Source organism: Trichophyton verrucosum, assembly GCF_000151505.1.
Source record: "Trichophyton verrucosum HKI 0517 chromosome Unknown contig00128_1.f1.exp, whole genome shotgun sequence".
NCBI classification, from domain to species: Eukaryota; Fungi; Ascomycota; class Eurotiomycetes; order Onygenales; family Arthrodermataceae; genus Trichophyton; species Trichophyton verrucosum.
This window is the reverse complement of record NW_003315549.1, coordinates 1-13,255: the sequence shown is the minus strand read 5'-3', so window position 1 is coordinate 13,255 and position 13,255 is coordinate 1. Positions and strand designations below refer to the sequence as shown.

General features: G+C 49.5%; 4 protein-coding genes and 1 non-coding gene across 5 annotated transcripts; 3 read left to right on the top strand and 2 right to left on the bottom strand.

The window, feature by feature from the left end:
* Positions 1 to 127: 127 nt before the first annotated feature.
* On the top strand, positions 128 to 904 carry TRV_01717 (uncharacterized protein; the record flags this gene model as incomplete). The annotated part of the gene is made up of 1 exon (XM_003024072.1): positions 128 to 904. The coding sequence occupies one exon, from the start codon at positions 128 to 130 to the stop codon at positions 902 to 904; it is 777 nt and encodes a 258-aa protein (XP_003024118.1).
* A 3,363-nt stretch (positions 905 to 4,267) lies between these two features.
* Positions 4,268 to 7,478, top strand: TRV_01716 (uncharacterized protein; the record flags this gene model as incomplete). The annotated part of the gene is made up of 6 exons (XM_003024071.1): positions 4,268 to 4,519; positions 4,616 to 5,093; positions 5,168 to 5,773; positions 5,855 to 6,181; positions 6,245 to 6,643; positions 6,706 to 7,478. The coding sequence occupies 6 exons, from the start codon at positions 4,268 to 4,270 to the stop codon at positions 7,476 to 7,478; spliced, it is 2,835 nt and encodes a 944-aa protein (XP_003024117.1).
* Positions 7,479 to 8,003: 525 nt separating this feature from the next.
* Positions 8,004 to 8,075, bottom strand: TRV_01715. The gene has a single exon. It is a non-coding gene; the product is annotated as a tRNA-Trp (tRNA).
* Positions 8,076 to 8,422: 347 nt separating this feature from the next.
* On the top strand, positions 8,423 to 8,956 carry TRV_01714 (uncharacterized protein; the record flags this gene model as incomplete). Its single annotated transcript, XM_003024070.1, has 3 exons — positions 8,423 to 8,444; positions 8,531 to 8,626; positions 8,694 to 8,956. The coding sequence occupies 3 exons, from the start codon at positions 8,423 to 8,425 to the stop codon at positions 8,954 to 8,956; spliced, it is 381 nt and encodes a 126-aa protein (XP_003024116.1).
* A 336-nt stretch (positions 8,957 to 9,292) lies between these two features.
* On the bottom strand, positions 9,293 to 11,595 carry TRV_01713 (peptidase S41 family protein; the record flags this gene model as incomplete). Its single annotated transcript, XM_003024069.1, has 4 exons — positions 9,293 to 10,132; positions 10,201 to 10,955; positions 11,021 to 11,419; positions 11,490 to 11,595. Coding segments are annotated over 4 exons (2,100 nt in total), but the record flags the coding sequence as incomplete, so codon positions are not given.
* Positions 11,596 to 13,255: the final 1,660 nt, after the last annotated feature.

Below are 13,255 nucleotides of genomic sequence, written 5' to 3'. Positions count from 1 at the left end.
GAATTGGGGAAGTATACCGGTATTGGAAAGAAATCATGAGCCCCCTTTACCGAAGAGACTCGGCCATCTATCCCCAAATCCCGAATTCAGATTTCCCCCAGAGTCAGACTTAAGGGGAGCTGATGACATGGATCCCATAAAGAAATCCCCTCAACTAAGCCAGGAGAAGTTCGATAATCGTAGTCAACCACAGACACCGTCTCCTCGATATACCAACAAAGCCGACCAGCAATACTCTCATCACCGTTATATATCAGAGGCAGAAAGCTACACGGCGCACTGGGAGAATAGCATTCTCTATGACAAGGATATAAATACGCGGGTATCTTCACCAGGTTTCTTCCGGCTGCGGTCAGAGTATAGGTCACCGTACTTGGGGCCTGTTGGTTGGACAATACCGTCCAAATATTATAGTACAACTAGAAGGAGCCCACGAAGGCCTCTGAATTCATATGAGGCTAGCACTGATGAAAACCACGTCTCCACCGTTGACCCAAGAACCGGTTCACCCAGAGAGAGGGTTAGAAATAGGAACACAGTATCGGCATACAGTTGTCGTGCTTCCAGGCCGTTCTTAATCTACCAGGATCCCGAATGGGTAGTTCCACCTCAAGGAGTCACAGACGTGTATTTCGATAGTACTGCAAGCGACGATAAGGAAAACAGTGCACCTGAGGAGACGGAAGCTCCCATTGATAATGAAGAACTTTCCAGCGAACAGAACATGGGAATTCAAGTTGGGAGACCAGCACAGGAAAACGCCGGCGACATTGATGGACACGATGAGATGGATATCGACAGAGACGAATCAAGAATCATCTTAACCCAACCGTCAAGGCGAGAGATGCCACAATATCAACATCGAAGAGACACAAGCTCCATGTCATCCCCTTCGATTATCTAATTTAACCGGGTCTGCTTAAGGGTATCCTAACAGTCACAGAAAGGAATATAATATATATATCACAGTGCGTATGCAGGGGCAGTTATATCAAGGAAAGGAAGCGAGGCGTACATTGCATATCGGCCTGAATATCCATATTCCACTAAGATGGTCGTTCAGGACTGGCTGGGGTATCACACGGCTTGACGGCTACTGCGCCTCCAGTTCTGAAGATCACAAGCGGCTCCATCTGATCCATATTTATTATAATATAATAGCCATGACATGACACAGAGGAGCGTGAGAAACTGGCAGTCACGAAAGCAATATTCTATGAAATATCCGTACTCCGTACCGTTTTGATATGTTGTAGGAAAAATTGTGTGGATTCGTCGCACGAGAGGACGGCTGTGATTTTCTGTGGCGGATCGATCACCCACCTAGTTAGTCTGGCAGTTTGGTTGCAAATAGCCAGCCACACCTGCAGGACCCATTGCCCATGTTGAATATGTTGCAGCTTGGGAGATGGGTAATTCAAAGATCCGTGAGAGTACGTGAGGGTACGGAGTATCCAGAAAGCCTTCAGACAAGGGAAGCTCCCTACCTATATACATAGTTAACCTTAACGGAGCTTTTCCCGTAAAGTTTGCCGTAACTTGCAGAACATCGACAGCCTGTGCGACCTTGCTGCACTCCAGGCTCCCTATTGGAGCTCGCTTTCATTCAGCATTATTATTTCCCGGAATACTTGTTTCTTCCCTCCCTGAACAGCGCTGAAATGGCGAGTCACTGTGCTAACAAACTAGGGCAGAAATGATACACTGGCAGCTAAGGAACGAGTCCGACATTTGTCAACCCCCTTAAAATTGACGTTGCATGACAGCTTGGTGTACTCTGTAGGAGCCTCTCTGCTTATTTAACCCCTAAATCAAGGAAATGCTTGTTAACAATGATAGGACTGTTCATGCGAGCGAGCAGGCTGCTGGTGATGCGTCTCATCCAAGCTCCAGAATACGAGCCAGGCAAGTCGATAACCACAGCAAGGGATCGCCAGCTAGTTGTTGGACGAACCGGGACCATGCACCTGGAATTTCCCTCCCCCTTACTTTTCTTTCTGATAACTACCCGCCAGGCCGAATTCAATCACATTTTTGGCCGACCTGACTACCAGTCGAGCAGCCGGTTGAACAGCCGGTCCTAAGCAGAAAACATCCCGCCCTGCTGCCCTGGCGCTTGAGAGGTGCAAAGTGGATACAGAGCCAGTCTTTCTCTGGCTGGCTGCTTGAATTAAATGGTTGATTGGCTGATAGTCTATCTCATCTCAGACGTTAAAACTGAATATACAAGCGTAGCTCCCAAAAGACGTGTTGAGACAGTAGCCCGGACATACAAAGCTAGACGGGAAATGTGTGTGTGTTGTTTTTTTTTTTTTTTTTTTAAAAAAAAGTACAGTTCCTTATCACCTTGATCAAAACCGTACAAAATAACAACAACAACAATAATAAGGTACCGTTAATTATGCTCAGTGGGAAGTAAATCCCAAGAGTCTTGATATTCTTCGTTCAAAAGAGTTCTAGTCCATTGTCATAAACGCAGAATTTCGCACACATATAAACGTGAAGGCTGTCACATTTCCCAAGTCAAGCCTGGCACATGAAGACGGCTGTATTCTATTCCAGTTTATATAAACTAGGATGGGTAGCGTTCCATGCCATGATGCACCGTACCCATGTATAGCGTTGGATATCCGGAGTAATGCGTATGTGTGTATTCGGGTATAAGGAGACGAAAGCCGACCTTGCAAGTCTTTGCTACAGTAGCATGGAGGCCAACTGATAGAAACCCGAGAAGAGCGAGAGAGAAAATGAGAGAAGGAGAGATATGGAGACCGGCACAATGGGTATATTACCACCGCAAATACGTCGTTGTCGGTGCAAGAAGAGCGGCATAGCATGATCTCCCCTGCAAGGATGATCAAGGAAGTCATGACAGAGGAGAATATGAATGCAGAGCAAACTGCATATGCATGTACTCACCATGTCCGGTTCACCTAGGATCTAGCAGGGCGAGCGGCTTGCTGCCTTTTCCCGGACGAGGGAGGCGGAGATGCTTCGAGGTTGGCCGCTACCATTCCGATCCAACAAGCCAGCAGCAGGACGAGCGAGGGAGAAGAAGAGGGAACTTCCCTGACATTTTCTTCTCAATTCTAACAACAAGCAGCCCGTCTCACCTCCATTTGGCCATCAGGGCGGGCTCGCTTCCAGATCCCGCTGCACGAGCGGAGATAGGTACGTCGTCCGGTCAACGCTGGGCCTGGCTTCTCTGTCCCACCATCACTAATGCACGCCGCGGCGGCCCCTGCTCAAACAGCGTACCTATGTAGTTAACTCGCTGGCTCATCGACAACGCACAACCGAAGGTCTCGGTAGAGGAAGAAGACATAAGACACATGACTAGGAACAGCCAGTCTCGTCCCTGCCGATGCTACGGAGTCCTTGTGGGTGCTGCTGGAGAGGCTGGGACGAAGATCTGCACACGGAGATGCTAAGGGCGGAGGTGATCTGGCAAGCAAGCAAGTGGCCGTGGATTGCGCTGGGAGTGAGGCACTGCCGCATTTCCCGATGCGCTGTGGCGGCAAGCCGGGGACATCCTGAGCGCGGGAATAATAATAATAATAATACTGCAATAACGAGCATCACTCGCCTGCTGCTGGCGCCCCGGGAAGCCATTGTGATTGTTAATATTATCGTGCTGCTAATATGGGCATGTCCACGTCGTTTCAACGTGTTTCAAGATGACGTAAGAGGCCTGCGCCTGGCGCGATGCAGCAGGCATGCGGCAGCTATGCAGCGGTACTTCTGCTGCCCGCCCAAATCCGGTGTGGCAGGCAAGTCACTGCGCATCACGTCACCATCACCGCGGCATAGCAGGGAAAGCTCCCTGTGGACTGTGGACTGTGGCTGGTGACTGCTTACCTCAGCACCCCTGGCCCGCCCTAATTTGCCACAGCCTGCCAGATCGGGACTAGCGCCATCCCTGAAGAACGCGATCTTGCATGCTCGCTGCTCGACACGGGATGGCTGGCTCGACAGCGCAGGCCGTGGACAGCGAGCGCAGAGAAGGGTTTATCGTAGGCGCTTCTGTATAGGAGTACGGAATATAGGAGTATTACATAGAGTATAAGCCACCACCACCACCAGCAGCAGCAGCAGCGCCAGCGTCGCCCGGTGGCTTCTCGCTGCTTTCTGGCGCTGCAGGAAAATCAACAAATAAATAATCCGAAAAAGCAAAAATAAAAGTAAATCGGGGAGCTCGTCCGAAACAGGAAAGCTCGACTGCAGCTCCCTCACTAGTCCCAAACTAGGAAGCTACGCAAGATCCAGGATGGCCCAAAGTGCGACCGCCCTCCCTTTTTACTCTTCTTCTGCCGCCGCCTCGCCTCGTCTGTCTTCTCCTCTTCCTCTTCTCCCGACCCCAACTCGACCTCGCTCGACTCCCATCTCCCTCCCACCACCAGACGTCGACCATCGCATCGACGCAGGAGAAGAAGAAGCACTCTCCCACCACCACTCGCTCGCTCGAGTGTCGTCTCAAGTCCTCGCCGCAATGGACGCTCTCAATGTCTTCGCGAAGCGCGTTCGTCTTCCCTCTCTCTCCCTCTCCCCGTTGCCCTGACCCAGGCGAGAGACCCTCGCAAACGACCTGCAGATGGAGCTAACAGAGCGCCTATAGGATGAGCCAGAGAAGCCCAGCGAGGCATCCAACTCGCTGTCGGGGTTTCTCTCGACTCTCGTGCCCACCGCCATCATCTCTGCTATCATGGTGGTGCTCTTTTTGATCTTGCGCCAGAGCCAGCGTCGCCAGTACGTTCCCAGAACATACATCGGAGCTCTGCGCCAGCATGAGCGCACTCCCGCACCAAAGCCCGGCCTCTTTGGCTGGGTCAGCTCCATGTGGAGCCTGCCAGATACCTACGTCCTGCGCCATCAGTCCATGGATGCCTACCTGCTGCTGCGCTACCTCAAGATCGCAACGGCTCTCTGCTTCTTTGGATGTCTTATCACTTGGCCCGTGCTTTTCCCAGTCAACATCACCGGTCATGGCGGCCGCCAGCAGCTTGATATGCTGGCCATTGGCAACGTGGACGCCAAGCGTCCCGGCAATCTGTACAGATACTTTGCCCATTGTTTCGTCGCTTGGGCTTTCGTCGGTAAGTTTTGACGGTCTTGCTCCAAAGTTATAAAGCTGGGGATGTATAAAAGCGAACTAACAATGGATGGATAGGATTCGTATTCTGGATGGTTACTCGTGAACTGCTTTACTTTATCAACCTGCGACAGGCTTACTTCATGTCTCCGTTGTATGCGGAGCGCATCTCCTCCAAGACTGTGCTCTTTACCTCGGTGCCGGAGGAGTACTGCGACGAGGCCAAGATGCGCGCCATGTACGGAAACGACAAGGTCAAGAATGTCTGGCTCGTCACCGATGTCAAGGAGCTCGAGAAACTCGTCGAGGAGCGTGACAAGGCTGCCTTCCTACTTGAGGGTGCCGAGACCAAGCTCATCAAGATGGCCAACGTTGCTCGAGGCAAGGCTCTCCAGAAGGGAGGCGAAGTTGATGACCCTGCTGCTCATGGAAATATCGGCGAAGCTGAGTCTGGCTCCGTTGCCGCACGCTGGGTTAAGCCAAACCAGCGACCAACCCACCGTCTCCTGCCCATCATTGGCAAGAAGGTCGACAGCATCAACTGGGCCCGTGAGGAAATCGGACGTTTGACCCCTGATATCGATAACCTGCAGCGTAACCACCTCAACGGTCAAGCCAAACGCATCTCTGCCGTTTTCGTTGAATTCATCAACCAGAATGAGGCTCAGGCTGCTTACCAAATGTGTATGTACTACTTCTCAAGGTTTTGGTACCTGAGCGAAGGATTTTTTTTCTTTACCGACGACTAACCTTAACTCTCTTTAGTGGCTCATAACCTTCCGCTTCACATGGCTCCTCGCTACATCGGTATCAACCCAAGTGACATCATCTGGTCTAACCTGCGCATCAAATGGTGGGAGCTCATCATCCGTTATTCTGTCACTATCGCTGCCGTTACTGCACTCATCGTCTTCTGGGCTATTCCCGTTGCCGCTGTTGGTGCCATCTCAAACATCGACTATCTGATGGCGAAGGTTCCATTCTTGAGATTCATTGGCAAAATCCCACCTGTGATTCTCGGTGTTGTCACTGGATTGCTCCCTACTATCTTGCTTGCTGTCCTCATGGCCCTGTTGCCAATTGTTCTTAGGCGTAAGTCTTGAAAACTGTGTGTACCCATGTTTTCAACCTTTACTAACATCATTTTTTTACTAGTCCTTGCTAAGCTTGGAGGATGCCCTACCAAGGCTGCCGTCGAGCTGCGCACTCAGAACTTCTATTTTGGATTCCAAGTCGTTCAGGTTTTCCTGGTTGTCACTTTGTCGTCCGCTGCTTCTAGCGCTGTCAGTGATATTATCAAGAACCCTTCCTCCGCCCCTGGCTTGCTCGCTAGAAGCATTCCAACTGCCTCCAACTTCTACATCTCCTATATCATTCTTCAGGGCTTGACTTTTAGCGCTGGCGCTCTTCTTCAGATTGCTGGTTTGATCATCTCCAAGCTCCTCGGCATGATTCTGGACAACACTCCTCGCAAGATGTACATCCGTTGGGCTACCCTTTCTGGTATGGGATGGGGCACCATATTGCCTGTTCTCACTAACCTCGTTGTCATTGGTACGTCAATATTCTCTGGTATCCCTAATTCATCCAGGCTCGTTCAACTAACATCTACCCAGCTATCACTTATGGAGCCATTGCCCCCTTGGTTCTTGGATTTGCTACCGTCGGCATGTTGCTCTTCTACCTCTCTTTCCGCTACAACGTTTTGTATGTCAACGACACCGACATCGACACCAAGGGCATGATCTATCCACGCGCCCTCAAACAGACCCTCGTTGGCTGCTACCTCCTTATTATCTGTTTGATCGGCCTCTTTGCCATTGGTACTGCCTCTGACAGATCCGCTACTGCCCCTATGATCCTTATGATTGTCTTCTTGGTGTTCACCATCCTTTACCATATCTCCCTGATCAATGCTGTGAACCCACTTCTCAATTATCTGCCAAAGAATCTCGAGGCCGTCGAACAGCAGCACCAGGCTCTTCTCGCCCAGAACAACAATGGCCAGCCTGCTGCCCACAATGGTGATGTCGAGAAGGGTGATGTTCGTGGTGCCACTAATCAACCAAACATGATCGCTAAATTCCTTGGACTCAACAAGTATGAGGGCTACGAGCAGCTTCGCGAACTCGTCCCCCACGGTGCCTACGACACTGACTACCCAGCCGAAGTGGAGAGAAACGCATACTATCATCCCTCCATCACTTCTACTGCACCTCTCCTCTGGATTCCCCGTGATGCCGCCGGCGTCTCTCGCCAGGAAGTCATTCACACCAGCCGTTACATTGGTATCACTGACGAAGACGCCACCATTAACGACCAGGGCAAGATTGCCTGGGATGAAGAAAGAGGCGCTCCTCCAATCCAAGAGGAGAAGATCTACTACTAGTCGTTCTCCGTTTTGGTTCAACCTAGATAATCGTCACAAACCTTTTTTTCCCCTTTTTGCTTATTTTCCTTTGTTTGGGTCTTGATTCCTAGTCTCTAACGGCTGCGGTTTTCTGGACGAAGTATGACGCTAATGTTTATGGCGATCCCCGATGTGGCTTGAATGAGTGTTTCTCCTTGATACCCTATACCCCCCCGAAAACCAAAAGTAACAAAATTGATATAATTGGAGATGGAAGCTTATGAGGGTTCAGCCTAGCCTGGTTGCGTGCAACTGCATCTGCGAGCGAAGCTGTATGTTTAGGTAGCTGTGTTTTTTCGTTGTTGACCTGTTAAGTAACGTAATAGTTAATATACTTATTATCATTCTCGACTCTGTAAGCAGCATCTACCACAGCACATCTATCCACCACAAAACAATAAATAATTATCATGCGCACTCTGGAGGAATACCATCGCATTAAACAAGAATCATTACTCCGTAGAGAAAAGCAAAAAGTCGAAAAAAAAAGAAAAGACTTCAACTTGAACCCGGTGCGAATTGAACGCACAACCTTCAGATCTGGAATCTGCTGCGCTACCATTGCGCCACGGGTCCGCTTTTCATGTCTAGCTTCTCGGCCGCAATGCTAATTATCGCCAATGTAAGTTAGGGTAAGTCACGTGTCGATTAGTAATAGATTCATTATATCATCATAGCTCGAGGCTTAAAAAAGGTAAAAAAGAAATAAAAAAAATCCCGGAAAAAGCACAACTTCCAATTTTTTTTTTCGACGTCAACCACAAGCTACACCAAACAAGCTTACCTCGCGCACCGAAAGCACCACGACAAGTAGCGCTTACGAGCCGCTACATGTGAAGAAACAGGACTCCGGGCCTCGAGAAAACTGATTGCGACGCATCCCTTTTTTAACACGGACATTTAAACACGGGAACAAGTTCAAAATGGCGAATGAACAATCAGCAGGTAAGCAGTCACAAGCAGCAGCTCAAGCTCCCTGCTTCTTCTCTCAGTGAAGAAACCTGAATCGCTAACTGATATTGTACATATAGCCTGGCCCATCGCAGATGAAGCTTTGACTACTGAACTGCTCGACCTCGTCCAGCAGGCCTCTCACTACCGCCAGCTCAAGAAGGGTGCTAACGAAGGTACGCACAAAATGCAAAAACCCTTGTCATTTTTTCTATCTCCATAGCTAACGTATTCCTCTCGCAGCAACCAAAACTCTTAACCGTGGAACCTCGGAGCTGGTTATCCTCGCCGCTGACACCAGTCCTCTGGCCATCTTGTTGCATCTCCCGCTTTTGTGCGAGGACAAGAACACCCCTTACGTGTATGTGCCTAGCAAGGTTGCGCTGGGCCGCGCGTGTGGTGTCAGCCGTTCTGTGATTAGTGCCAGCATTACTACCAACGAGGCGAGTGATTTGCAGGCGCAGATCCTCAACATCAGACAGAAGGTTGAGAGACTAATGATTTGAGGGGTGGATTTGAAGGAATTGGAAAGGAGATATCTGGTTATTCTAGTTTTGGTCTAGCTGGAGAGAAATTTGATGAGGTGAAGATTTTGAAGATGTCTGGCCGGCGCATTGTAGACTACTAGTTGCAATATCTACTTGGACCTACGAATACAGAATCATCATTGGACAAAGTAATTTTGATATGGAATAACAATAAATTGTTGAAATAATACACAATTCGAAAATAGTCTACTTGTGTATACGGCGGGGCGTGTACCATGTCGAGAATCATTTATATCACACTGCATATCAACATTATATATCAATATATTAAAACAGTATGTTTATAAGAAAGCCCTAGACACATATTTCCTTCAATCCCCACCAGGATTTGGCAAGACGTGTCCACCAAGCTAAGGGGTCATAGAGAGCGTCCGGGGTAAAGAACGTTTTACATTCAGCAGGCTCGTACACAAATTGTCGAGGGGTACGGGCCTTGTCTTCGTTCCAGATGGCATTGCGAAAGTTGACAGCAGCATTCTTGCCCCTTGTTGCCATTCGACCCAAAACGTATAACCCAATATGGTACATCTTGCCAACTCGAGTCTTTTCCAGTAAAGCCCGCTCTTCAACTGTAGATAGCTTCTCGTAGAGAAGCCATATAACGTAATATAGGTATCTGTACGTGAGGACGTTGGCACCCTTGACACCCCCCACGGCCTGCATTGGGCCATGTTGAGGCCGACCACCAACGGCAATAAACTTCGAGCCATGACGTCTCATAAGATCGGTAAAGATGGAGCAGGTAGATGCACAAATACCATCGGTGACGATGACCATATCCCTCATTGAAAAAGGAGATGGAGGGATTTTAGTACGATTTCCATAACCAGAAACTATAAAAGGGCCGGTGGCCAAAGTCATTTTGATGTTGTCGAGGTCCCATTTGGTGGGATGGGTGTAGTTGTCTTGTGGCAGAATCTCTGGTCCGTAGAGGTCGGGCCAGGACGGGAATTTGGTGCCATCGACAGTGATGTAGGTATCAAGATCGTAGCCGGAGTATCTCAAATTTTCTGCTTCAGCAGCCCTGGGATCAAGCGGTTTATTAAGGAGCTCGTTGGCTCTGGTGCCAACGGCGTTTAATTGCTCAGTGGCACGCATGTTGGAAGGGGTCAATATCTTCCCATTTGGAACGAGCTAGATACGATTGTTAACATATGCTATATGATAATACGCTTCTGACTCCAAAGGTGCTTGACGCTTACCTGCTTGAAGAGGTCATAGCCGAGGAAGACCAGACCACCTTCATTTCCGCTGACATCAATGATAAGTTTCTTCGTCTTCATTTTTCTGCACTGCTCCAGGAAAGCGGCAATCGTATAGCTGAGGTCCATCTCAGTGGTGTTGCCCTTGGCTATGAACTCTTTGACAACAAGCACAGCAGTACGGGGGAACCTGTTCTTCAGGAAGTAGCCTTCAACGATGCCGTCTGTGGAATTCACGTCTGGCTTAACATACGGAGGAAGTTCGCGGGCGGCCAGGCGGGATGGTGGTTGTGGGTTCGAGATAGGGCTGCTAATCAATCGGGGAGTTTTCCTGTCCGATTCCTTAAAATAGTAATCAAGGCCGCCCATTCGATTAACACCTGATTCATCATCTCTTCCGGTGCAGAACTTGTCGTAGAAGGTTTCACCGTCCTTGACGCCAGTAAAGGAAACATCGAAAAAGGCCCAGTTTGAGAAGTCTCTCACAGTCCCGTTGTAGAAACCAAGAGTAGTTTTGTCACCAGGGTAGACACTCCCTGGGTAGCGGAAACCACCACGTCTGCGGTGCGGGACTCGAGGGAGGCCGGCAAGCATTTGGTTGTAAAGGGCATCGCGGTCCTGGGAACCCCCATTGAGGGACCACTCCTCCATCCATTTCACGGAATCTTCGCCATCAATGGTTTTGACGGCAGATTTGGGATCAATGGCGTGTTTGTTGCCAATGGCTGATGGCTTGCTTGACTTTTTTAAATCATCTATAATGGCGGGTGAGACAGGGAATTCCAAGCGAAGGAGAGACGGAGGGCCTAGTGATACCTACCCAGTACATAGAGCCTTGGGAAATCCTTTCCTCTCAATGAAAGAGAAACTAAGGAGCCGACGTCGTAGCGAATGAAGGAGAAGACAGTGAGCAGGTCCAAGTCCATGTGGAAGTGGCCGTCGTGGACAGATGTAACCAGGGTTTGCAAGTCTAACTGAAACATGTACTCGCCCGTGTAGCCACCGCTGAGCGCCTTCTGGCGAATCTTCTCCAGACCTGCGTCGAGATCCGTGGGAGGCAGATCATACCCCTTTGGTGGGTTAGGCAACCAGCCCTTGGTCGACTGGGAATCCCAGAAGTAGCTCAGCCCATCAAGCAGGCGTAGACTGTTGTTTACGTTGAAAGGGACAGATAGGAGACATGCATGAGCGAGGTTTGCCGGGATTTTGAATTCGGTAACTATAGTTAAATAAAACCAGCCGTCAGCGAATGATATAAATCATTCATTGGGTATTATATCTGGACAGACCATCTGGGTCCTCCTTCTTCCGCTCCCGTTGGATCTCAGCAACCTGTCCACATGGCTCTACGGCGCTAGCTATGCCAGCAACACAGAGCAAAAGGCCAGCAATGGCCTGGTGAAATCGCACCATATCCCGTGCCTACAGCTCTAGCAAGCAGTTAGGACGAAGGGAAAGAGGTTGGAAATTTGGCCTACACAAAAGGAGTGGGTGTAGGTTGGGTGGAATAAAAAGGAACGGAACGCCGATCTACACAAATGAGTGAGTGTAGATTGACAAAAAGAATGAAATGATAGCAGGCGAACACAAAAGAACGAGTGTGTAATTTGAAAGCAACCGGCAAGAGCACCTCTAGAGAAGGGAGAGGGTCGCCTTGGAAGATGGGGGATTTGACGGCTTATTTAACTATCCATATTCCCCAGGCCTTGCACGAACAGGTGGTATTACATTGTCCAACTTCTCCTATTAGGGCGCCTGGCATATCACCTGGGGCGAAAGGAGATAGATATTTCCCTTCCTCCGGGATATATTCCAGGGGAGCACATATATCTTTATCCTAGGGGTATAGTACCAAAGAGATGGCAACAGTATGTGGTATTATTCAATATTCAAATTTATGCAAGAAGAAGAAGTTCAATTCCCGCATGAGTATCAGTGCACTGGTTGGGTTGTTGCATGATTGCAAAGATCTCTTGGAGCGAGCGTTCGATCATCTCATGCTAAAACCTCTCGGGGAGTTAAATGATGCTAACGCCAGGGGGATCTCCCTCCGACCCACAGAGAAATGAGCCAGTGCGGACTCTCGTCTCCATACCCATGTGGTGACCCGGTAATATTATTGTTATTGGGAGTGCCTGCTCCTAGTTATGAAGGCGTAGAAAACCGCCAGTTGGTATATTTGGTTGGCCTGCAACATGGAGAAGCGTCTTTCATACACTTCCACCGCCGCCCAGCTTCGTTGTCTGGTTCAAGAGATTTCTGTAGCACCACCGGCCAAAATGGCAGCTCTACGGAGTACCAGCATAGGCTAGTTTGTCCCATGAAGTATGCCCTCGACTTGACTCTTTCTTTGTCCTTTCCTGCGCCACGGGAAATTAGGGAGTGGTGATACTCCATGTTGGCGTTATAATCGCCTTGCGACAATTATTAAAAAAGCATAAGCTGCGTCTACCCCGCGAGCCAGGCAGAGATTGTGTGGTGCATAGACACGCCAGATAGTTAAATCACAGCTTTCTCCGTACGTGAATCAGCCTGGAAAGGGAAGCGGAAAGTCCACCGCAGCGCTGATCCCACGGAAGTTCCGGGCAGCCTGTGGCATTCGTCATCCTGACGCCGCTGCCCGTTGGCGAGTTGATACATAACTACAGGGTATATTAGCTCGTGGATAGGCCCACATAACTATCCAGCGCCTCGGCGGTCAGAGGGAGGAGAACTGCTGAGATGAAATCACTGTGCATAGGGCGTTCTGCGTGTCGAGGTCGACATCGCACAATGCCCGAAATGAAAAAGGGCCTGCCTGCGGGCTGCAGAGTCCCTGGCCTCTTGATGGTGCTGTCTGTCGTCCGTACGGAGTACGCTAGTTATGTTAGTTAGATTGTCTGGTGCTCTGGAGGTAGACATGATAATATCCGGCAAGGGGCCGGGACAGGCACCTTGGATATTTGTCCCCAGTCCACACAGCCGAGGACAGACAAGCAAAGAAGCGAAGACAAGGGCGCTAGTTAGTTAGTTAGCTAGTTAGTTAATTCATATTAGTTCCTTTTTTTTTTTTTTT